The 20,754-nt window shown below is 53.1% G+C and overlaps 3 protein-coding genes across 3 annotated transcripts; 1 reads left to right on the forward strand and 2 right to left on the reverse strand.

Moving 5' to 3' along the window:
• Nucleotides 1-3,444: 3,444 nt before the first annotated feature.
• LOC120908895 (bifunctional glutamate/proline--tRNA ligase) lies at nt 3,445-10,114 on the reverse strand. Its single transcript, XM_040320398.1, has 5 exons — nt 9,935-10,114; nt 7,872-9,814; nt 7,561-7,779; nt 4,992-6,899; nt 3,445-4,898 (listed from the first exon to the last, which is right to left on the reverse strand). Exons 1-5 carry the CDS (start codon nt 9,975-9,977, stop codon nt 3,804-3,806), a joined length of 5,208 nt encoding a protein of 1,735 aa, XP_040176332.1. The 5' UTR covers nt 9,978-10,114; the 3' UTR covers nt 3,445-3,803.
• Nucleotides 10,115-10,231: 117 nt separating this feature from the next.
• On the reverse strand, nt 10,232-20,651 carry LOC120908897 (structural maintenance of chromosomes protein 1A). The gene is made up of 3 exons (XM_040320403.1): nt 20,327-20,651; nt 18,594-20,250; nt 10,232-12,416 (listed from the first exon to the last, which is right to left on the reverse strand). The coding sequence occupies exons 1-3, from the start codon at nt 20,451-20,453 to the stop codon at nt 10,466-10,468; spliced, it is 3,735 nt and encodes a 1,244-aa protein (XP_040176337.1). The 5' UTR covers nt 20,454-20,651; the 3' UTR covers nt 10,232-10,465.
• Nucleotides 12,650-18,517, forward strand: LOC120908898 (mitogen-activated protein kinase kinase kinase 7). The gene is made up of 8 exons (XM_040320404.1): nt 12,650-13,083; nt 13,186-13,482; nt 13,568-14,068; nt 14,175-14,375; nt 14,457-14,499; nt 17,570-17,994; nt 18,079-18,189; nt 18,273-18,517. The coding sequence occupies exons 1-8, from the start codon at nt 13,000-13,002 to the stop codon at nt 18,447-18,449; spliced, it is 1,839 nt and encodes a 612-aa protein (XP_040176338.1). The 5' UTR covers nt 12,650-12,999; the 3' UTR covers nt 18,450-18,517.
• Nucleotides 20,652-20,754: the final 103 nt, after the last annotated feature.

Consider the following 20,754-nt stretch of genomic DNA (forward strand, 5'->3'; position numbering starts at 1 on the left):
TCCTGTTACGATGCCTGGTATTTTGGTCCGCGCTGGTAGCGTTTCGATTGGTCGCAGCATCCCTCAAAGACAGTGGCGGGAGTGAGAGAAAGGATACTCACTTTCTTCGTCATCTTTCCTCTCGTATGATAAGAGCATGTGATAAGCGCCTAGTAAGAGAGAGAGAGAGAGTAAGCTATAGATCCTCTCACACAAGTGGTGAGAGTGTGGATCGATAGAGCTACCTCCTGATTTGTATGATCTCCTGTTACGATGCCTGGTATTTTGATCCGCGCTGGTAGCGTTTCGATTGGTCGCAGCATCCCTCAAAGACAGTGGATGGAGTGAGAGAAAGGATATACACTTCGCTCGTCATCTTTCCTCTCGTATGATAAGAGTATGTGATAAGCGCCTAGTAAGAGAGAGAGAGAGAGAGTAAGCTATAGATCCTCTCACACTAGTGGTGAGAGTGTGGATCGATAGAGCTACCTCCTGATTTGTATGATCTCCTGTTACGATGCCTGGTATTTTGGTCCACGCTAGTAGCGTTTCGATTGGTCGCAGCATCCCTCAAAGACAGTGGAGGGAGTGAAAGAAAGGATACTCACTCGCTTCGTCATTTTTCCTCTCGTATGATAAGAGCATGTGATAAGCGCCTAGTAAGAGAGAGAGAGAGTAAGCTATAGATCCTCTCACACAAGTGGTGAGAGTGTGGATCGATAGAGCTACCTCCTGATTTGTATGATCTCCTGTTACGATGCCTGGTATTTTGGTCCGCGCTGGTAGCGTTTCGATTGGTCGCAGCATCCCTCAAAGACAGTGGCGGGAGTGAGAGAAAGGATACTCACTCTCTTCGTCATCTTTCCTCTCGTATGATAAGAGCATGTGATAAGCGCCTAGTAAGAGAGAGCGAGAGAGTAAGCTATAGATCCTCTCACACTAGTGGTGAGAGTATGGATCGATAGAGCTACCTCCTGATTTGTATGATCTCCTGTTACGATGCCTGGTATTTTGGTCCGCGCTAGTAGCGTTTCGATTGGTCGCAGCATCCCTCAAAGACAGTGGAGGGAGTGAGAGAAAGGATACTCACTCTCTTCGTCATCTTTCCTCTCGTATGATAAGAGCATGTGATAATCGCCTAGTAAGAGAGAGAGTAAGCTATAGATCCTCTCACACAAGTGGTGAGAGTGTGGATCGATAGAGCTACCTCCTGATTTGTATGATCTCCTGTTACGATGCCTGGTATTTTGATCCACGCTAGTAGCGTTTCGATTGGTCACAGCATCCCTCAAAGACAGTGGTGGGAGTGAGAGAAAGGATACTCACTCTCTTCGTCATCTTTCCTCTCGTATGATAAGAGCATGTGATAAGCGCCTAGTAAGAGAGAGAGAGTAAGCTATAGATCCTCTCACACAAGTGGTGAGAGTATGGATCGATAGAGCTACCTCCTGATTTGTATGATCTCCTGTTACGATGCCTGGTATTTTGGTCCGCGCTAGTAGCGTTTCGATTGGTCGCAGCATCCCTCAAAGACAGTGGAGGGAGTGAGAGAAAGGATACTCACTCTCTTCGTCATCTTTCCTCTCGTATGATAAGAGCATGTGATAATCGCCTAGTAAGAGAGAGAGTAAGCTATAGATCCTCTCACACAAGTGGTGAGAGTGTGGATCGATAGAGCTACCTCCTGATTTGTATGATCTCCTGTTACGATGCCTGGTATTTTGGTCCGCGCTAGTAGCGTTTCGATTGGTCGCAGCATCCCTCAAAGACAGTGGAGGGAGTGAGAGAAAGGATACTCACTCTCTTCGTCATCTTTCCTCTCGTATGATAAGAGCATGTGATAATCGCCTAGTAAGAGAGAGAGTAAGCTATAGATCCTCTCACACAAGTGGTGAGAGTATGGATCGATAGAGCTACCTCCTGATTTGTATGATCTCCTGTTACGATGCCTGGTATTTTGGTCCGCGCTAGTAGCGTTTCGATTGGTCGCAGCATCCCTCAAAGACAGTGGAGGGAGTGAGAGAAAGGATACTCACTTTCTTCGTCATCTTTCCTCTCGTATGATAAGAGCATGTGATAATCGCCTAGTAAGAGAGAGTAAGCTATAGATCCTCTCACACAAGTGGTGAGAGTGTGGATCGATAGAGCTACCTCCTGATTTGTATGATCTCCTGTTACGATGCCTGGTATTTTGATCCACGCTAGTAGCGTTTCGATTGGTCACAGCATCCCTCAAAGACAGTGGTGGGAGTGAGAGAAAGGATACTCACTCTCTTCGTCATCTTTCCTCTCGTATGATAAGAGCATGTGATAAGCGCCTAGTAAGAGAGAGAGTAAGCTATAGATCCTCTCACACAAGTGGTGAGAGTATGGATCGATAGAGCTACCTCCTGATTTGTATGATCTCCTGTTACGATGCCTGGTATTTTGGTCCGCGCTAGTAGCGTTTCGATTGGTCACAGCATCCCTCAAAGACAGTGGCGGGAGTGAGAGAAAGGATACTCACTCTCTTCGTCATCTTTCCTCTCGTATGATAAGAGCATGTGATAAGCGCCTAGTAAGAGAGAGAGAGTAAGCTATAGATCCTCTCACACAAGTGGTGAGAGTGTGGATCGATAGAGCTACCTCCTGATTTGTATGATCTCCTGTTACGATGCCTGGTATTTTGATCCACGCTAGTAGCGTTTCGATTGGTCGCAGCATCCCTCAAAGACAGTGGAGGGAGTGAGAGAAAGGATACTCACTCTCTTCGTCATCTTTCCTCTCGTATGATAAGAGCATGTGATAAGCGCCTAGTAAGAGAGAGAGAGTAAGCTATAGATCCTCTCACACAAGTGGTGAGAGTGTGGATCGATAGAGCTACCTTCTGATTTGTATGATCTCCTGTTACGATGCCTGGTATTTTGATCCGCGCTAGTAGCGTTTCGATTGGTCACAGCATCCCTCAAAGACAGTGGCGGGAGTGAGAGAAAGGATACTCACTCTCTTCGTCATCTTTCCTCTCGTATGATAAGAGCATGTGATAAGCGCCTAGTAAGAGAGAGAGAGTAAACTATAGATCCTCTCACACAAGTGGTGAGAGTGTGGATCGATAGAGCTACCTCCTGATTTGTATGATCTCCTGTTACGATGCCTGGTATTTTGATCCACGCTAGTAGCGTTTCGATTGGTCGCAGCATCCCTCAAAGACAGTGGATGGAGTGAGAGAAAGGATACTCACTCTCTTCGTCATCTTTTCTCTCGTATGATAAGAGCATGTGATAAGCGCCTAGTAAGAGAGAGCGAGAGAGTAAGCTATAGATCCTCTCACACTAGTGGTGAGAGTGTGGATCGATAGAGCTACCTCCTGATTTGTATGATCTCCTGTTACGATGCCTGGTATTTTGGTCCACGCTAGTAGCGTTTCGATTGGTCACAGCATCCCTCAAAGACAGTGGCGGGAGTGAGAGAAAGGAAGAAACACTCTTTGAATTTTAGTCCACGCTGGTAGCAGTGGTGGAAGCAACTTGTCCGAAAGCTTTATTTAATATTCACATAGATAAATTCATCATTTTCCGTTTGTGGTAATGCGGGCGACGCAGTAAAATTCAACTTTCTCGTACCAAATTAAAACAAATACGTAAGCAAATTAATTTCATTCAATTGTAGGAAAATCGGTATTACATCTTTACTGCTTTTAAATGACGACAAACGACGAACGATTGGGTGGTTAGTCCATTTCACATTAAATAGCTTCTAATTAATTCCGCTCGTGTCGCACGACGACCAACCAAGGGATGGGCAGGCGGCGCGACACGCCAAAACAAAACAAAACAAACAAAAAGTTAGTAACTTCTTCCAAACAGCGTGTAAAACTTGGCCACCCGGCCACAAGCCGGATGTACGCACTTGTCGGCCGCCGGATCAATCTTGGCCGGCTGCTCGAACGGGATGCAGAGCGATTTGGCACCCATCGCCGGGGCGCCCGCTTCCGCCTCCGCGTCGTCGCGCGCACTCTCCGCCTTGATCCGGTCCTCGCAGGCAATCTCACCGCAGAACGGCGCCATGATGATGTTTTTCGCTTCGAGGAACTGCAAAAACTCGCCCCACTGCTTGGTGACCTTCGTGTGCGCGTGCAGATCACGGTCCGCCCGCTCGTACATGCTGGCGTGGATCGTTTCGAGCAGCTGGCCCAGCTCGGCCGTCGCCTGGCCGCGCTTGATCGTCTGCTTCGCGCCATTGTCCCGGCGCACCGCCACGAACTGATCGTTCTGCAGATCCTTGAAGCCGAGCTCGACGCGCACCGGCACACCCTTCAGCTCCCAGTGGTTGTACTTCCAGCCGGGCGAGTAGTTGTCCCGGTAGTCCCCTTCGCACCGGATGCCGGTCGCGGCAATCGTACGTTCCAGCTCGCGGCAGCTGTCGTACAGCCGGCGCCGCTCCTCGTCGGTCGTGGTCGCCGTAATGCCGCACGGCACGATCACCACCTGGATGCAGGCGACGCGCGGCGGCAGCACCAGTCCCTGGTTGTCCGCGTGCACCATTATCATGACGCCGATCGTGCGCGTCGTGATGCCCCACGAGTTCTGGAACACGTACTCCTTCTCCTTCGTTTCCGGGTGCTCGTACACGATGTCGAACATGCGGGAAAAGTTCTGCCCGAGATGGTGGCTGGTGGCGCCCTGGATCGCCCGCCCGGACGCGGAGATGTACGCCTCGACCGTGGTCGTGTAGTCGCCGCCGGCAAACTTTTCCTTCTCCGTTTTGCGCCCCTTCACCACCGGGATCGCCAGCAGATCGGTGTACACCTTCGCGTACAGGTCCAGGATGGTTAGCACCTCCTCGTCCGCTTCCTGCTTCGACGCGAACGCGGTGTGGCCCTCCTGCCAGAGGAACTCGCGGGTGCGCAGGAACGGCTGTGGATGCTTAAACTCCCAGCGCTGTTGCAAGGAAAAGAGAGACACATTAGAAACAATTCACATTAACAATGGCCAACACAATGGCAACGGGAGTAGTGTGTGTCGCCCACTCACCACAACATTGTTCCACTGGTTGAGACGGATCGGCAGGTCGCGGTACGACTGGATCCACTTGGCGTACGCCGGATACATGACCGTCTCGGACGTCGGCCGGACGGCGATCGGTTCCGCCAGCTCGGAGTCGCCGCTCTTCGTCACCCAGGCCACCTCCGGCGCAAAGTCGGCGATGTGCGTCTTTTCGCGCTCGAGCGCGGCCCGCGACACAAAGATCGGGAAGTAGCACTCCTTCACGCCGAGCTTGGTAATTTCCGCATCGAACCAGTTCCGGATCGCCTTCCAGATGGCGAACGACCAGTGGCGCAGTATGTAGCACCCGGACACGTCGTAGTACTCGATCATTTCACCCTTGGTAATGACCTGCGAGTACCAGTCGGGCAGGTTGTCCTCCTTGGTGGCCTCCAGCCCGAGGCGCGTCTGCTTCTTCGGCCCTCCCGAACCATCGTCCTTGGCCGGTTTCGGTTCCTGTTTGGTGGGCTTTGAGTCCGATTTCGGCTTCGCTTCCTTCTTCGGTTTCGTTTGCTGCCGTCCACCGGCCGCAGCACCACCGGGCGGGGTGTAATCCGTACCGGTGAGCTTCTTGTAGTCTGCCTTCAAATCGAGCAGGATCTTAACGGCCGCATCAACGTCGGCCTTTGGCGCACCGCCACTCTTCAGCGTGCGCACCGTATCGCCCTGCTTGGCGATCTTCTCCGCCAGCTCGGTTCCGCTCGCCGGACACATGTTCTCCTTCTCTGCCGCAGCCGGTGCAGGTGTGGTGGTGGTGGTCGAAGCAACCGTTGCACCTGGCTTCCAGTCCTTGCTCGTCAGCGTCTTATAGCTTGCCTTAAGCTTCAGCAGCTCGGCGACGGCCGAATCGATGGACGCTTTGTCCGCCTTGCTGCCCTTCAGCGTTCGCACCTTGTCGCCCTGGGCGGTGATTTGGGCCAGCAGGTCAGCCTCACCACCGGCAGGGGTTGCCGCCGGTTCCTTCTCCTTGACAACCGCTGGTGGTACTACGCAGCCCGGTTTCCACTCCTGACCACCGGTCGCTTGCTTGTACTGGGCTTTCAGATCGAGCAGCGCTTTGACCTGCGCATCCACTTCCGCCTTCGGTGCCTTCTTACCCTTCAGCTCGCGCACCAAATCGCCCTGGGCAATGATCTTGGTGTTGATCGCTTCTGCCGACGTAGCAGCAGTGGCGGCGTTGGATGGTTTCAATGCACCGGCAGTTTGTGTGGTAGATGCCGCTGCTGTTGGTGGCACTACTCCCGGCTTCCAGTCACTTCCCGTAGCCGACTTGTACTGTGCCTTCAGTTCGAGCAGCGACTTTACCGCTGCGTCCACTTCGGGCTTGGCAGCCTTTTTCGCCTTCAAATCGCGCACCAAATTGCCCTGCTCAACGATCTTTGCATTGATCGCGTCGGCACCTCCACTTGCTGCCGCTGTTGGCTGGGGGGCGGCAGCGGCGGCGGTTGCTGCTGGACTGGCGACGACTGCTCCCGGCTTCCAGTCACTTCCCGTAGCCGACTTGTACTGTGCTTTCAGCTCGAGCAGTGTCTTTACCGCTGCGTCCACCTCAGGCTTGGCCGCCTTTTTCGCCTTCAAATCGCGCACCAAATTGCCCTGCTCAACGATCTTACCGTTGAAGGAATCGGCATCGGACGAGCCCGCTGCAGGCGCTGCTGAACCAACCACTACCGCTGCACCCGGCTTCCAGTCACTGCCCGTTTGTGCTTTGTATTGTGCTTTTAGCTCGAGCAGTACTTTCACCGCCGCGTCAACATCCGCCTTCGGTGCTTTGTCCGCTTTAAGCTTCCGTACCTGTTCGCCCTGCTGGGTGATGGATTCGTTCAGGTGGGCTGCGTCCGAAGCACTGCTGCCGCTCGATGGTTTAACCGCTGCCTGTTGTTTCGACTTCTTGCTCTGCACAAGGAATAGCGAGTAAAATAGAAGGAAAAAACAAACGATTACTCTCTCTTCCTCTCGCTCTCGCCGCTTCAGAATCGCGCAAGTTCCACTTGGACAAATTTTGTTACACCGTGGCAAAAATGCCCCCAAAAAAACAAAACACCCGTACAAAAGCATCAAGTTCTATTACACGAAAGTATGGTTTGCTGATAAGATATTGAATCACGATCCGCGCCACGCGAGCCAACTCTTCACTGCACACAACGTGTCACACGCCGAAGCACCAGTTTCCCTGCTCACGTCAAGCGAAAGTAACGCAACGCAATCGAAGCAAGCGAGCATAAACTCCCCATTTGCTCTGTCTGCCAACATCAACCCCCTTCCCCCTCACGACTCATTCCACTTTTCACTCTACCCTCCACGTGGTTATTATCGGTGCGTTTGCTTTGATCGTACGTTCGCATCGCTGCTGCAGTACCGAGTACCCACCAACACAACTACATGTTAAAAGCATCAACGTAAACATTGGAATGGCAATGTTGTAGCAAGCAGCATCCAAGGGAGAGCCAAATTTTGAAGAATTTTTGGCCATTTTTTAAACAATTTCCCACATCCAACGAAAGCATATAAACAAGTGCATATTGAAGAAAGGAAACAAAAACACCATTCAACTCACCTCTCCCGCCGTTTCCTTCTTGGGAACGTTTGCCGTCGGTACGGCTGCAACATGACCGTCCGGAATGGCGAACAGTACGATCGGCGTCTCGGCACCGCTAAACTCACTGGCCGGCTGGTATGCCTGATCGACCTTGAAGAATCCACGCCGCTGCAGCTGAATAATGTCGCCCTTTTTCAACCGCTTCAGCTCCGGATCGCCCAACATCGGCACCTCGGTCTGTAACGATGAGACGGTAGCAACGGTAACATAGGTTAGTAAGCGGTCCATTTATCCGATCCCTCGTTTGAACTCGTTTCCCCTACGCGTACCCTCGTTTGATGGCCGATGTAGCTCTTGAAGTCTTCGTCCTTGCCGAGCACCGGTTTGCTGATGATGTGCTCAAAGTACACGCAGTACGTCGGCGTGTACTGGTCCGCCGGCAGCTCGCACAGCCACGTAAGCTTGAGCGTCTTCTTGTAGTCCTTGTTGTCCAGGTTCGGCGTGGCGTCGACCGAAACCGGCACCCCGTCGGCGCCCCGGTTCACCTTCCGGATCAGCAGATTGCCCCAGTTTATGAACGTGGCGTTCTCGCCCTCCTTTAGCTCTTTCGCGTCCGCCAGATCGATCAACACGCGCGGCCCATAGTGGACCGTCTTGGTGCCGATGTCCGCATTCTTCGGATGGACGGCGGCCTGCATCGTGCCCGGCTGCACGCCGGCCACGTTGACCGGCACGCGCGCCTCGCTCTCGAGCGCCGTATAGCGGGGAGCGATCGGGTCGATCACCTTCTTGTTGAACGCCCAGATCTTGTCCCACTCCATAAAGACGACCGATTTGCTCGACCCCTGCGCAATGATGAACTCGCGCAAGCCCTCCACCGTCATGCCGCGGCGCAGGATGCCGCGCACGGTCGGGAAGCGGGGATCGTCCCACCCGTCCACCAGGCCCTCGGCCACGAACCACGTCAGCTTGCGCTTCGATAGCACCGTGTTGGTCATGTTCAGCCGGCTGTACTCCCAGATGTACGGGCGCCGCAAGCCGAGCGCCTCGATGAACCAGTAGAACTGCTCGTCCCGATCGTGGTACTCCATCGTGCGCAGGGTGTGCGTCACGTTCTCGATCGCGTCCACGATCGGGCAGGCAAAGTCGTACGTCGGGTAGACTTTGTACTGAGTGCCGGTGCGCGGATGCGGCTCGTTCTTGCACCGGTAGATGGTCGGATCGCGCATGCACCCGTTCGGCGAGGCCATATCGATCTTAGCCCGCACGCAACACTTCTGGCCCGCCGCGGAACCCTTCACCATTTCGGCCCACATCGCCAGATTGCGTTCCGGCGTGTTGCTGCGATTCTTCGACTCCACGCGCTCCTCGCGCTCCTTCTTCATCTGCTCCGGTTCCGTGTCGTCGACGTACGCCTTGCCCTCCTTCAGCAGCCGCACGCAGTAGTCCAGCATCAGGTCAAAGTACTGGGAGGTGTGCGTGAACAGATCCGGCTTGATTTGCAGCATCTCCAGATCCTCCAGTATCACCTGCTCGAAGTGTACGTTCTCCTTCGCCGGGTTGGTATCGTCGAAGCGCATGATCAGCTTGCCCTGGAACGCCTGCTGGTAGTACTGGTTGAGCAGGGCCGCCTTCGCGTGCCCGATGTGCAGGTAGCCGGACGCTTCCGGTGGAAACCGTACCACCACCTTGCCCATCTCTGCTCCGGGCAGGTCGACGAATTTGCCCTGCTCGCGCTTACCACTGCCACCGTCCGCTGTGCCCTTGTCCGGGCTCGGTTCCTTCGCCTTTCCGGAGCAGGCAGCAGCAACGGCTGACCGTAGCTCGTCCGCATGCTTGCCCAGCGCTTCCTTCGTGCAGGGCTGCGCGAGCATGAGATTGTACCAGCGCTGCACGTGCTGCGGGATGCCGATCTTCTTCAGCTGCTCGTACCGCACGTACAGCTCGTTGAACACGGCCAGATCGGCGATGGTAAGATGGTTCGCCACGAGATACGTCAACGGGCCAAGACATTTGTTCAGGTACTTCAGCTCGTCCGACGGGTCCTTCTCCATCGACAGCGTGTACGTCAGCCAGTGGTCGATCTGCGTGCGCTCGATTGGCGTTTCGCCGTACAGCCGCAGCCCCGGCGCAACCCTGGCCAGCGCCCGCAGCACATCGTTGTTGGTGATGCAGGCGAGCGTCCGGGTGGCGTACGATATGGACGTTTCGTTGCCCCAGCGCACTTCGATCGGGTACGCCGGGCGCAGCAGTTCCGCCGCGATGAGTCCACCTGAATGGAAAATTTCATCAGCCTTTTTCGTTTGTGCATAACTATTTTTACCACTTGCAGTAGAGCAGACGGGATACGGCCGAGGGTGGGGAATTGGTCGCTATACCGGGTACTACTTACCTACCGCCGCGTTCGATTTGGAACAAACGAACGTCGATACCATCTTCGGGTGAGGGCGTCAAATGAGAAGCTTCACCAAATAAGGTTTATCTTGTTTTTCCTTCCAAACTCTGCGAGCAGACCAATTTCACACCGATGCAAACAGCCGGCGCTTGAAACGTGTTTGATTCAGGGGATTTTTTTCTTTTTTTCTATCAACAACTGACGTTTCTCACAGGGGCCTGCGTTTATAGTCCGTGCTTGAGTTCTGTTGCGCATTTTCCATGTTGCGCGTGCTGGCAGCCGTTACGAAATTCGTACGATATTTTAGCTTTTATTAGTTCGTTTGTTCTACAGTTCATTACACTCATTAACCGTTACAATACAATTCAATCATTAAACATAGTTTACAGTACGCGGACGTCTAGTAGTAAAATATTTCTGGTGAAAAAAGAAAAAAAAAACTACAGCTCCGGCCACAAGCCATAAGCATATGGTGATGATGATGATGGGAGGAGAGGATAAATAACTGGAATTAAGCGCTCATTTCTACTACTCATCCTGCCGATAGTCACCATACTTTTCCAAGTCAAAGATCAGTGTTTGCGACACCAGACACTCGGCCGGATACGGACAGATGCCGATCAGCACGTCCGCGTGGCAGTAGAATTCTTCCTTCAACGAAATCACGATCGTTTGCAGGTTGGTCGTCTTTTCCCGAATGTACGATGCCACCTTGCCGATGTTCGTGTTGTCCAGGGCCGCATCGATCTCGTCCAGCACGAAGAACGGTGCCGGCTGGAAGCTGTGTATGGCAAACAGCAGGGCAAGGGCGGCGATAGTCTTCTCCCCACCGCTCAGATTGCTCATCGGCTGGAACCGCTTGCCGGGCGCGACGCAGTTGTAGTTAATACCGTCCAGGTACGGTTCCTCCGGATTGTCCGGGCCCAGGTACGCTTGGGCCGCTTCGTTCCGCGACAGCTGCTTGTAGATCGCGTCGATCGCGTCGGAGATGTGGTTGCAGCAGTTCGTGAACAGTGTGCAACGCTCGTTCTTCACCTTCTCGAAGGCTGCCTTCGCCTTCTTCGCCTTTTTGCGTGCCGCCTCAAACTCTTCGTTCGTCGACTGGATCTTCTCGGTGACGCGGTCCAGCTTCTGCATCGCCTTCATGTTCGGCGTCTGTATCTTCTCCAGCGTGTCCAGCTTGGACTGCAGCTCCTTCGCCAGCGAGTCGCCGCTCTTCTTGATCTGGTCCGGATCGGACAGGTTCTTCAGATGGTGCTCGAGCTTGCTGTAGTCGATCTCGATGCGGCTTTCCCGCTCGTACGCCGACCCGCCATCGGCAGCATATTCCCCACCCTGCCCACCGGCCCCCTGCCCTCCGCCCTGCCCCTGCTGCTGCTGGCCGATATCGTCCATCGAACCCTGCAGCAGCGGAATCTCGATCGATTCCATCTTCGCCTGCATCAGTATGGTTTGCCGCTTGCTTTTCATCGACTCGATTCTGCTCTCGATGTTCGCTATGCTCTGGTGGATGGCGGCCAGCTCCTTTGCCAGTGCCTGCACCTCCCGCCTAGCCTTCGCCATCTCCTCCTCCATCTGATCGACGAGCGTCTTGTGGGCGGCCTTCTCCTGCTTCATCAGCTCGATCTTTTCCTTGTCCTTCTCGATCTCCTGCCGCTGGCGGGCTTCGGCCTGCTTGAACGTTTCCAGCGAATCTTCATCATCCTGCACGGCACGCTCCCAGCGCTGCACGTTTTTGGACGTGTCCTTCGACCGCTCAAACTCCAGATTGTTGTTGATCCGGTCGATCTGCTGCTCAAACTCGGCCCGCTTTTTCGCCCGCTCCTGCTGCAGCACCAGCTCACGCTCCTCGAACTGGCGGATGTTAGCGACGCCGATGCGGGCACAAAACTCGGCATACACGTCGTCCTCCACGTTGTTCATGCTTTCCTTGATGTCCTGTATCTTCATGTCGCGCTGCTGCATTCGTCGCTCGATTTCGCTTATCTTCGGCCCAATCTGATCGAGCTCGCGGGTGAAATCCTCCAGCTGCCGATCGTACTCGTTAATGTTTTTCTTCGACGTCTCCAGATCGTTCATGCTGTACTTGAGCCGATTTTCCAGCCCCCGGATCTGGCTCTCCACCGTCGTCAGTTCGCCCTGGCGGCGGGTCTTCTTCATCACCTCCTTCAGCTCCTCGGTAATCTTTTCCTTCTGCAGCTTCAGCTGTGCCATGTGCTTCTCGTCCCAGCGCTTTGCCTTCCGGGCGAGATCGTGGCTACCGCCCGAGATGATGCCCGACTTTTGATAGAACGTCCCGTCCAGGGCCAACGCATCGTACCGGCTGCGGTCGATTTCGTACGCCACCTTCATCGCATCGTCGGGCGTTTCGCAAACCAACGCATTGTTGGTGGCAAACAGGACGGCCGGTTCAATTTCCGGTGGGCTGAATTTCAACACATCGTAAATGAGCTTCACATTGCGCGGTTCCTCAATGTTCCTATGGTGGGTGAGTGGAAGGAGTAGACAAAAAATCCATTAATATTAAGCAGAAAGCCATTTTTTCTTAAAAATCATTCAAATTTAAACAACCATCAACGCCACGCAACACGAAAGCTGCGGCCCTTATGCACCAACGTACGCAAGAACATTTGAAATCATTCTCCTCTGTCTCTTTCTCTCGTGCTCGTGCTCGCTCGCTCTATCTCGATTGACGTTCCGCGCTGTCAGATTGACAGTTTTCGCTCGGTGATGACAAAATGAAAAATATTTAGCATAGCCAAAGCGTAACTACACCAAAAAACCAGCGTACAACGTTAAATGAGCGCGATAAAACAATCGCACGGCCATTAAATCGTACCGTAACGTGTAATTCTACCTGCCCCCCGTCGTGTTCAATGTGCGCTTAGCCGTGGCATTGGTACGGTTCCTACGTTGTTTTTCTCAACGCTCAGCTGGCCGCTCGTCGGCCATCCTCGCCCACCGATACCATCGTAGTGGGCACGAAGCACAGGATTTGCTGGATTTGTGCAAAGGGAATAAAAATTCCGCTTCAAGCGCACTAAAAAGCTCCCTGCTCCACCATGTCCAGAGAACATAGCAGAATGAACAGCGTTTTGCCGCCGTTCGTCACGACGATCGATATCAACGAAATCGAACAGATTGCCGTACGTGAGAGGCCAGCAGACCACAACAACAACATTGGCGCGGCTGCAGTGCTTGTCACCCAGGTTTAATGCATTTCCTCCCATCCTTTCCCTGTTTTGTAGACCGTCGGCAAAGGTTCCTACGGCACAGTGATAAAAGCAAAATGGAGAAACAAATACGTCGCCGTGAAGTACATGGAGGTGCTGACCGAGCAGGCATTTACGGCGGAGGTGAGCCATCTTTCCCGTGTGGCACATCCGAACATAATCGAGCTGTACGGTGCCTGTACGGAGAAACCCAACTTCTGTCTCGTGATGGAGTACGCGGACGGTGGCTCCCTGCACAAGGTGCTGCACAGCAGACCCCGGCCCGTCTATACGGCGGCACATGCGATGAGTTGGGCGAGACAGTGCGCCGAGGTAAGTACGCACTATCCGCACAAACACGCACACGCACACAGAGAATGTCTATGCCCAAACACCGACCGACCGGTATTGATTGCAGGGCGTCGCCTATCTGCACGACATGACTCCCCGGCCCATGATTCACCGTGATCTGAAACCACCGAACCTGCTGCTAGTGAACAATGGAACCGTGCTGAAGATATGCGACTTTGGCACGGTCACCGACAAGTCGACGCTGATGACGAACAACAAGGGCAGTGCGGCCTGGATGGCGCCGGAAGTGTTTGAGGGTTCGTCCTACACGGAAAAGTGTGACGTGTTCAGCTGGGGCATCATCCTGTGGGAGGTGATAGCGCGGGAGCAGCCGTTCAAGCACATCGACACCTCGTACGCGATCATGTGGCGCGTGCATCAGGGCAGCCGGCCGCCCCTGATCGACCACTGTCCGAAGCCGATCGAGCAGCTGATGGTTCGCTGCTGGGACAAGGATCCGATCAGCCGACCGTCGATGAAGGAGGTGGTGAACGTCATGAACGCGCTGTGCAAGCTGTTTACCGGCGAAAATGAACCCATCGGTAACGAATTTCTGCCCGAGGATGAGGTAGAGTAGTACTACGCATAAACGATATGCGTGGCTGTTTTTTGTTTGTCCTTGTTTCGAGAGTACAGTTTTTAACATGCCTGCGCATCAATATGGCTTTTTCCAGGACGACTCGTACGGGATGGCGTACCCGATCGAAAGCAATGTGTCCGAAGGCATGGACAATGGAATCGACACAAACAGCAGCCATGGCACGATCACGAATAAAAACACGGTGCAGCGGTTACTGGACATGCCCAGGGATAGTCCGCTACGAAATGTGCCATCGAATGTTCTACTGCAGCCGCTTCACGTTGATGTGAATCCGGTAAATAGAGTTGCATCTTTTAAAATTCTTTTATGGCAGGTGAATTTTAATGTCCCGATCTCCCCTCCTTTCTCGTTGCAGTTTGACCAACCAATGGAACTGGGAAGCGGTGCACTGTACCCAGGTATGTGAAAGCTAACAAATTCAAAGTGCACAGGTTGCTCTGACCAGCAATACGAAGTTTCAACTAACACACACAAAAAGAAAGGAAATGTTTGGTAAACAACGCTACACATTTGCATGGTACATCCATCAACAATGGGAATCGGTTCGAAGCTGTGCTGAAGCTGCATAGCAAACCACAAAGCAGTGACGTAAACACATATCTTTTTCTCTCTGTATGTGTGTACATACACACGCAACCGGAAAAAAATAACTTTACCGTTTTGCGTCTAAAGCGCACCCGCGCTCACCGGTGCGTGTGCGGTGCTTATACTACTTCTTCTCCGCATGTTCACTCAGCGCAAGACGTGCACGTGCTGCCACCACTTGCTGCCACAAAAGACCCCGCAAAAATAATGCTGCCTATGCGCAGCCAGCTTTGCGCATTGGTCGTTGCCTTTAGGAAAAGGTAGCGCGTGATATTTTATAAGGGGTATGCCAACCATATGCGTTCTGACCCCGCGTGTGTGTGTGTCTTGTTTGATGATTGTATACTAGCTAGGCACACATTTTCATCCGGCGTGACTCACGCACGGTGAATTCCACACCCCATCTCTGCGGAGCTTGCGGCGGCTGCCACACAAATGTGCGCTAAAGAAAAGAGAGAAAAACAAGAAGGAAAACGACGATATGTGGCCACCGGGGTCTGCCGATGGGGCAAGGGCAAACCCAGGGGCAGTTGAAAAACAAAACGCGCCAGAAGCCGACGAGCGGGAAAAAAGGTGAAGAGACAGAGAGAGAGAGCGAGAGGATGGGGAGTGTGGTGTATGTGTGTAATACAAGCTGCGGAAAAATTACTCATACCTATTTTTAGCTGGATGTAATTTATTTTTTGTTTTCAACTATATGAAGAAAAAGAGCGTCGTAACACCATCGCGCCGGCATGTGCATGCTCTCTTCGCTGATCTGCCGTGTTTGGCCGACGTTGCGTTTGAAAAAGGGAGCGCGCGCGAAGGGTTAGGGATCAGGACGCGGATGCGGACGCGGACCAGCTGCAAACCATCCCGAGATTGATGCGCAAAGATCGCGCTCTCCGTACAGAAGTGTTGAGTTGGCAGCGAATAATGAGGGATTTTCCGATTTGCTGATATTTATATTTTCCCTCCGGCTGGTTCGGCTGTATTTTCGGGGGGAGGGGTCGAGGGAAATAGTGTTCCATATTGGCCACACTACTTTGCAAACGGTCCGCAGAGTTCGCACCCATACACATCTAATGAGGCGCGAGCGACCAAACGATAGAAAAGTCATTTAGCCCGGTCACTACCATTTTCCCGAGTAGCCGCCACTACCAAAATATGAGTAAGTTTAGGTGCACGTCAGGCGGGTGGTTACACTACTACTACATTTAACTGCCAGCTGCTTTCCTTCCTGGCGTTGGCCTGCACACCTACTCCCACCCAACATAATCCCTTCGGCGGTATTAATGGTGGTGCCCCCCACCCCCGCCGCATGGTGTTGCGAGACTCGGTGGTCGCTTTCCAACGATTCATTTCCTTGTTGAAGGAAGTTGCGTGTGAGATACTACTCATGCGCTCAAAATTTCCACGAAATGACGAGGCCCGTTCAAACAACCGCTCTCCTTCTCTCTCGCTCTCCCAGTGTTTTTCCCCTTTTCATTCTCTCTCTCTCCCTTTTTCATTTAGCTCGGGAAAACGCAGGAGCAGACAAGCACCAGATTTTCCCACAGTGTGTCACTAGCTTTGCTTGATCATGTTCCACACCGTGCCCGTTACTTGCTTAAGCTGCGCGCGTATTATTCTTTCAGTTCGAAACAGTGCAAGAAACGACCAAAACTTGAACCGATCGAAAGGGCTCCAAAAAATATCGACCATTTGAGTGTGTGTGTTTGTGTTTGTGTGTGCGTTTGTGCGATTGTGTGTATGTGTAGGAGAGCACCCCTTTGTTCGTAATTGGCAGCAAATGTTCCTTTTGGAACAGTGACATTATAAGCATAGCCCACTACGACTGTGTCATTTTAGAGGGAGAGATCCTATCCTACCCCTTTGCGAAACTGTGCTAAAGCACATTGGCTAAGTTGGTTCAACGATCTAGGAGTTTCGAATTAAAATCCGATCAGCGGTGAACGAAAGGCGGGAGCGTGTGGCGTGTAGGGGCCGAAGGACGGGGGCTTCAAAACGAACGCAACGACAAATGTTGCTCTGAACAACCACCCAAGGGCAGAGAAGCTGTGTTCGTCACGATTAATCATCATCCATCTGACACCGAGGCAGAGAAGCGCTGTTCCGAACCTCGCTCGCTCTGTTAACACATCACGCTGTTGTTTATTATTTCTCTGTAATGTACTGCGCAACGGAAAAAAGGATTTTGTGCTGAGATTTTGGTCCGGCGGTACACCGCTTTGGGGCTGTAAGTGAACGGGGGAAAAAACATAACGACCAGAATGAGCGCGCACCGCCGTCAACACGCTACTACGCTCGTACGCTGATGGTACGGCGGCAAGGATAGGCAGTGAGAGTGAACGAGCGAGCCAAGCGGCCACGGGGAGAGCAAGTGCCAGCTAACGATAATAATTTAAATATACATACATAAAAGCGTATCAAAACAGTAGCATCGGGAGTGCTGCTTAGGTGTACCATACTTAGGTGCTTTAGGGTGCGTTCTGCTCATACGAACACCGTCGTGCTGTGGTGAAAGTGGAACGTATGTTTGGTTCATATAAGTTAGGAACAAAGTAACCAGGATCAAGGATGTGTGACAGCGTTACTTCCACGGTCATTTCGTCTTCTAGCGCTACTACCAACACGCTCCAAAGCTGTTGGATTGTATACAGTACGTATCTAGAGCACCACTAAGGATGAAGTGGTGGTGATGATGGGCAGGGGAGGTCGGGGAGTTTTATTTCCGAGCCATGTGTTCATGCTTCACAAGGACGCACCATCGGGTTTGAGGGGGGGTTAATACGTAAATAATAGTGAAACATAGCGTAACGTCAACCATGCGTCCATGTCAGACTCTGTTGTCACACAAACTCTCTCTCTCTCTATCTCTCCCTTTTCCGACCATTCCCACAGCCAACAGCCAAGGGACGGAAGGACTAACCGTCACAAAATGTACCAACGCCCCCATGGATAGCGTTAGCAGTATAAACAGTTCGATCACATTCAACAGTACAACCGGTCCAGGCATCGCGGCACATCACGATCCGGCCAGGCTCACGATGCCGCCAAATGTCCCACGGCCCCTTGCCGATGGAGGGGAGTGCATTGAGGCAGAGCAGCATCAGCAGGAGGAGGAGGAGGAGGATGAGGAAGAGAACCGAGAAGGCATTGTTGTTGGCGGTGGACGGAGCAGCTCGAAACAGAACGAAGCCGCCCTGGGAGACACACTGTACAGTATTTTAGATCCAAACCTAAGACCCCTAACGCCCGTACCGAACAATCCGCTCTCGGAGCAGATACACAACGAGCATAAGCTGTTGGTGCAAAAGTATTTTGAGGTAATTCGATCGGTCGGTTGCTTGCTCCCCCCAAGCCAACGTACGGCTAATGCGAGAACCCTTTGTCCCCTTTTTCTTTTACAGTTTGAAACGCAAATAGTCACCAGCATGGCGCAAAGGGAAATGCTTCAAAACAATATGCTACCCGAGGAGTTGCAGCTCAAGAAGGCCTACATTAAGCGGCTAGAGGAGCGGGTAGGGAACGGGCTTCCTCCCTCACATTCTACGATCAGTGTGGCACTGGTATTAATGATTACTTTCTTCATCTGTCCCCCCAGGAAGCATTGCTAAAGTTTAAAGCGAACCTGCAGAAACAGCTGAACGATAAGAATCGGCAGCAGCAGGCGAGACAGCAGCAGCAACATCCACCACCGCTGCACCGGCAGGAATCGGACTCGGAATGGGTAATAATACAGCCAGCGGACTCCAGACCAAAGACAGACAATCACAACTGATTTCACAGACTACTAGACCTTAAGCAGTTTAGGCTAGAGACAATAAACTTTGTGTGAAAAAAAAAGAATCACGTGTGAACGTGTGTGCCCCCTGGAACGCGTGTGTGTGGTGTGTTGCCGTTTCGCAAAAGTAAACAAACTTACCTGAGCCGTTCCTTGAGCGGTTTCTTCTGTAGATAGTCAAGCGGCAGGAACGTTTCCACGTCCAGCATTTTCTCCTTCAGTATCTGAATGCAGCGGCGGGCCGTCTTTTCCGTGTCCACGATGATGGCCTCCATGTACTTGCCGAGCACCTTCGTTACCGCGACGTTGTAGCGCTTGTGCGTCGGCTGACACATGTTGATCATGCGGTCGTACACGCCCGGCACCTCCAGCTTGAACAGCTCGACCACCTCCTGCTTCTTCTTCCGGCGTGCGTCCTCGTGCTTGTCGATCTTGGCGTCGCCGAGCTGCTCGCGCACATTGTCCAGCTCGGACTGCAGCTCGTGGATGCGCTCCTTGGACGTGCCCACGTCCTGGCTCAGCTCCGCCTTGATGCGCTTCTGCTCCTCCAGCCCCAGCCGGCTGGTTTTGATATGGTCGATCAGCTTTTCCTGCCGCTTCAGCGCTTCGTTCTTCTCCGACTCGATCTTCTTATAGTTCTCCTCGATCTGGGCCTTTTTGTTAATCTCGCTGTCCAGCCGATCCTGGTCGGACTTTTGCTCGCGGTTCACCGAATCGAGATGGATCAGATACTTGCTGGACGTCGCGTCGGCCTTCTGCTTCAGCCGGTCGTACTCCTGCACCAGATCGCGCTCCAGGTGCACGTTGCTGCCGCGCTTCTTCGACTCACCCGCGACCTCGTTCTCGAACGCCGCCCGCTTCACCTCCACCTCCTGCAGCTCGTCCACCAGCTTCTTGATGTCGGCCTGGTGCGCTTCGTCCGCCCGGCGGGCCTGCTCGAGCGTTTTCAGCGCACCGTCCAGCTTCTTCTGCGTGTGCGCCACCTTTTCCTTCGCCTTAATGAACATCGGGTGCCGTTTGCTCATCTCCGCCTCGACTTCGCGAATTTCCTGCTCCTTCTTCGCCATTTCGCGCGTCATCTTGCCCACCTCCTTCTTCTTCTCCTTCAGCACCTCGTCCGCCTCCTCCTTGCGCTTCTCGATGATGTTCAGCTCCTGCTGCTTGCTGATTTGGTCCTCCTTCAGGCGCTTCGCTTCCTTCTCGTTGTGGTACAGCTTGAACAGCTGGAAGTGTACCTGCTTCTCGCTGCACTCCTGCTTCAGGCTCGCGTACCGATCGGCCTCCTGCTTTTCGAGCCGGGCCTCCTTCCGCTCAGCCGCTATGCCACGCTTCTTCTGGTACGTGAATTGCGTTTCCTCTTCGGCCATCTGCATCTCGTGCTTGAGCCGGTTGTAGTCTTCCTTCAGCAGACCCGACCCGCTGATCTCCTCGAACAGGGCCGTCCGTTCTTTCGCATTTTTGATCGCAATCGTTTCTACCGCCCCCTGGAAGACGAGGAAATTTTTCGCCTTCACATTGATGCCGATTTTCTCCAGCTCGGCCAGATAGTGCTGGGGCGACACGACGGACCCGTTGATGCGATACTCGGACGACGCGTTGATGACGGAGCGCTGGAACGTTTTCTCCACCTCACCCTCCGCCTCGGTCTTGATGATGAAGCGTGCCATCACGGACGCCCGGTTCGAGATGGGTCGCCCGATCGAGGCGCCGTTGATGAGCTCAGTCAGCTTCCGCACGCGGAGGCTGCTGGTTTTCTCACCCATCACAAAGCTGATGGCATCCATGAAGTTGGACTTTCCTGCAAACGAAGTGCGGTACGGTGTGTTTATTGTGTGGAGTTCGTCTTTTTGTGTTTCGCTCTCCTTTGCACTCACCAGATCCATTGGGGCCAATTACGGCGGAAAATCGCTTCAGCGGTCCAATCGTAGTGCGACCCCGGTAGGACTTGAAGTTTTCCACCTCGATACACTGCAGAAATGCAGACATCTTACCGCCACTCATCGTGCTCCTTCGTTCGAGTGTTTTACCACACGGCGCTGGGCATGCACGGACAATTCTTTTCACTCATAAATCGGCTGGCGAGTGGAACAAAATCCGCCCCAAACTTTGCGCTCCTCCCGCACAGAGCCAAACGTAGCCAAATGTTGTTTGCGTCAATATGGCGCCCCAAATTCTGTACCAAACTGCGCGACTGCTACGATTGACAGTTACTGCTCGAATAATGCCAAAACAACGGCTGCTCGAATTCCGCGCGGGTCGCCGTTTTTTTTTTTGACATGTGCCACCCCGATTGCCCGATTTG

This window comes from Anopheles arabiensis, chromosome 2 (assembly GCF_016920715.1).
Source record: "Anopheles arabiensis isolate DONGOLA chromosome 2, AaraD3, whole genome shotgun sequence".
NCBI lineage: Eukaryota > Metazoa > Arthropoda > Insecta > Diptera > Culicidae > Anopheles > Anopheles arabiensis.

What these genes read in the sequence shown, in the direction of transcription:
- LOC120908895 (XM_040320398.1), bottom strand. Translation starts at nt 9,977, where the DNA reads ATGGTATCGACGTTCGTTTGTTCCAAATCGAACGCGGCGGTAG. An exon ending in CAAATCGAACGCGGCGGTAG is followed by an intron (nt 9,815 to 9,934) that starts GTAAGTAGTACC and finishes TTTTCCATTCAG; the next exon opens with GTGGACTCATCGCGGCGGAA. An exon ending in AGAAGGAAACGGCGGGAGAG is followed by an intron (nt 6,900 to 7,560) that starts GTGAGTTGAATG and finishes TTCCTTGTGCAG; the next exon opens with AGCAAGAAGTCGAAACAACA.
- LOC120908898 (XM_040320404.1), top strand. Translation starts at nt 13,000, where the DNA reads ATGTCCAGAGAACATAGCAGAATGAACAGCGTTTTGCCGCCGTTCGTC. An exon ending in ACGAAATCGAACAGATTGCC is followed by an intron (nt 13,084 to 13,185) that starts GTACGTGAGAGG and finishes CCTGTTTTGTAG; the next exon opens with ACCGTCGGCAAAGGTTCCTA. An exon ending in AATTTCTGCCCGAGGATGAG is followed by an intron (nt 14,069 to 14,174) that starts GTAGAGTAGTAC and finishes GGCTTTTTCCAG; the next exon opens with GACGACTCGTACGGGATGGC.
- LOC120908897 (XM_040320403.1), bottom strand. Translation starts at nt 20,453, where the DNA reads ATGAGTGGCGGTAAGATGTCTGCATTTCTGCAGTGTATCGAGGTGGAA. An exon ending in AATTGGCCCCAATGGATCTG is followed by an intron (nt 20,251 to 20,326) that starts GTGAGTGCAAAG and finishes CTTCGTTTGCAG; the next exon opens with GAAAGTCCAACTTCATGGAT. An exon ending in CCGCTCAAGGAACGGCTCAG is followed by an intron (nt 12,417 to 18,593) that starts GTAAGTTTGTTT and finishes CACCCACCATAG; the next exon opens with GAACATTGAGGAACCGCGCA.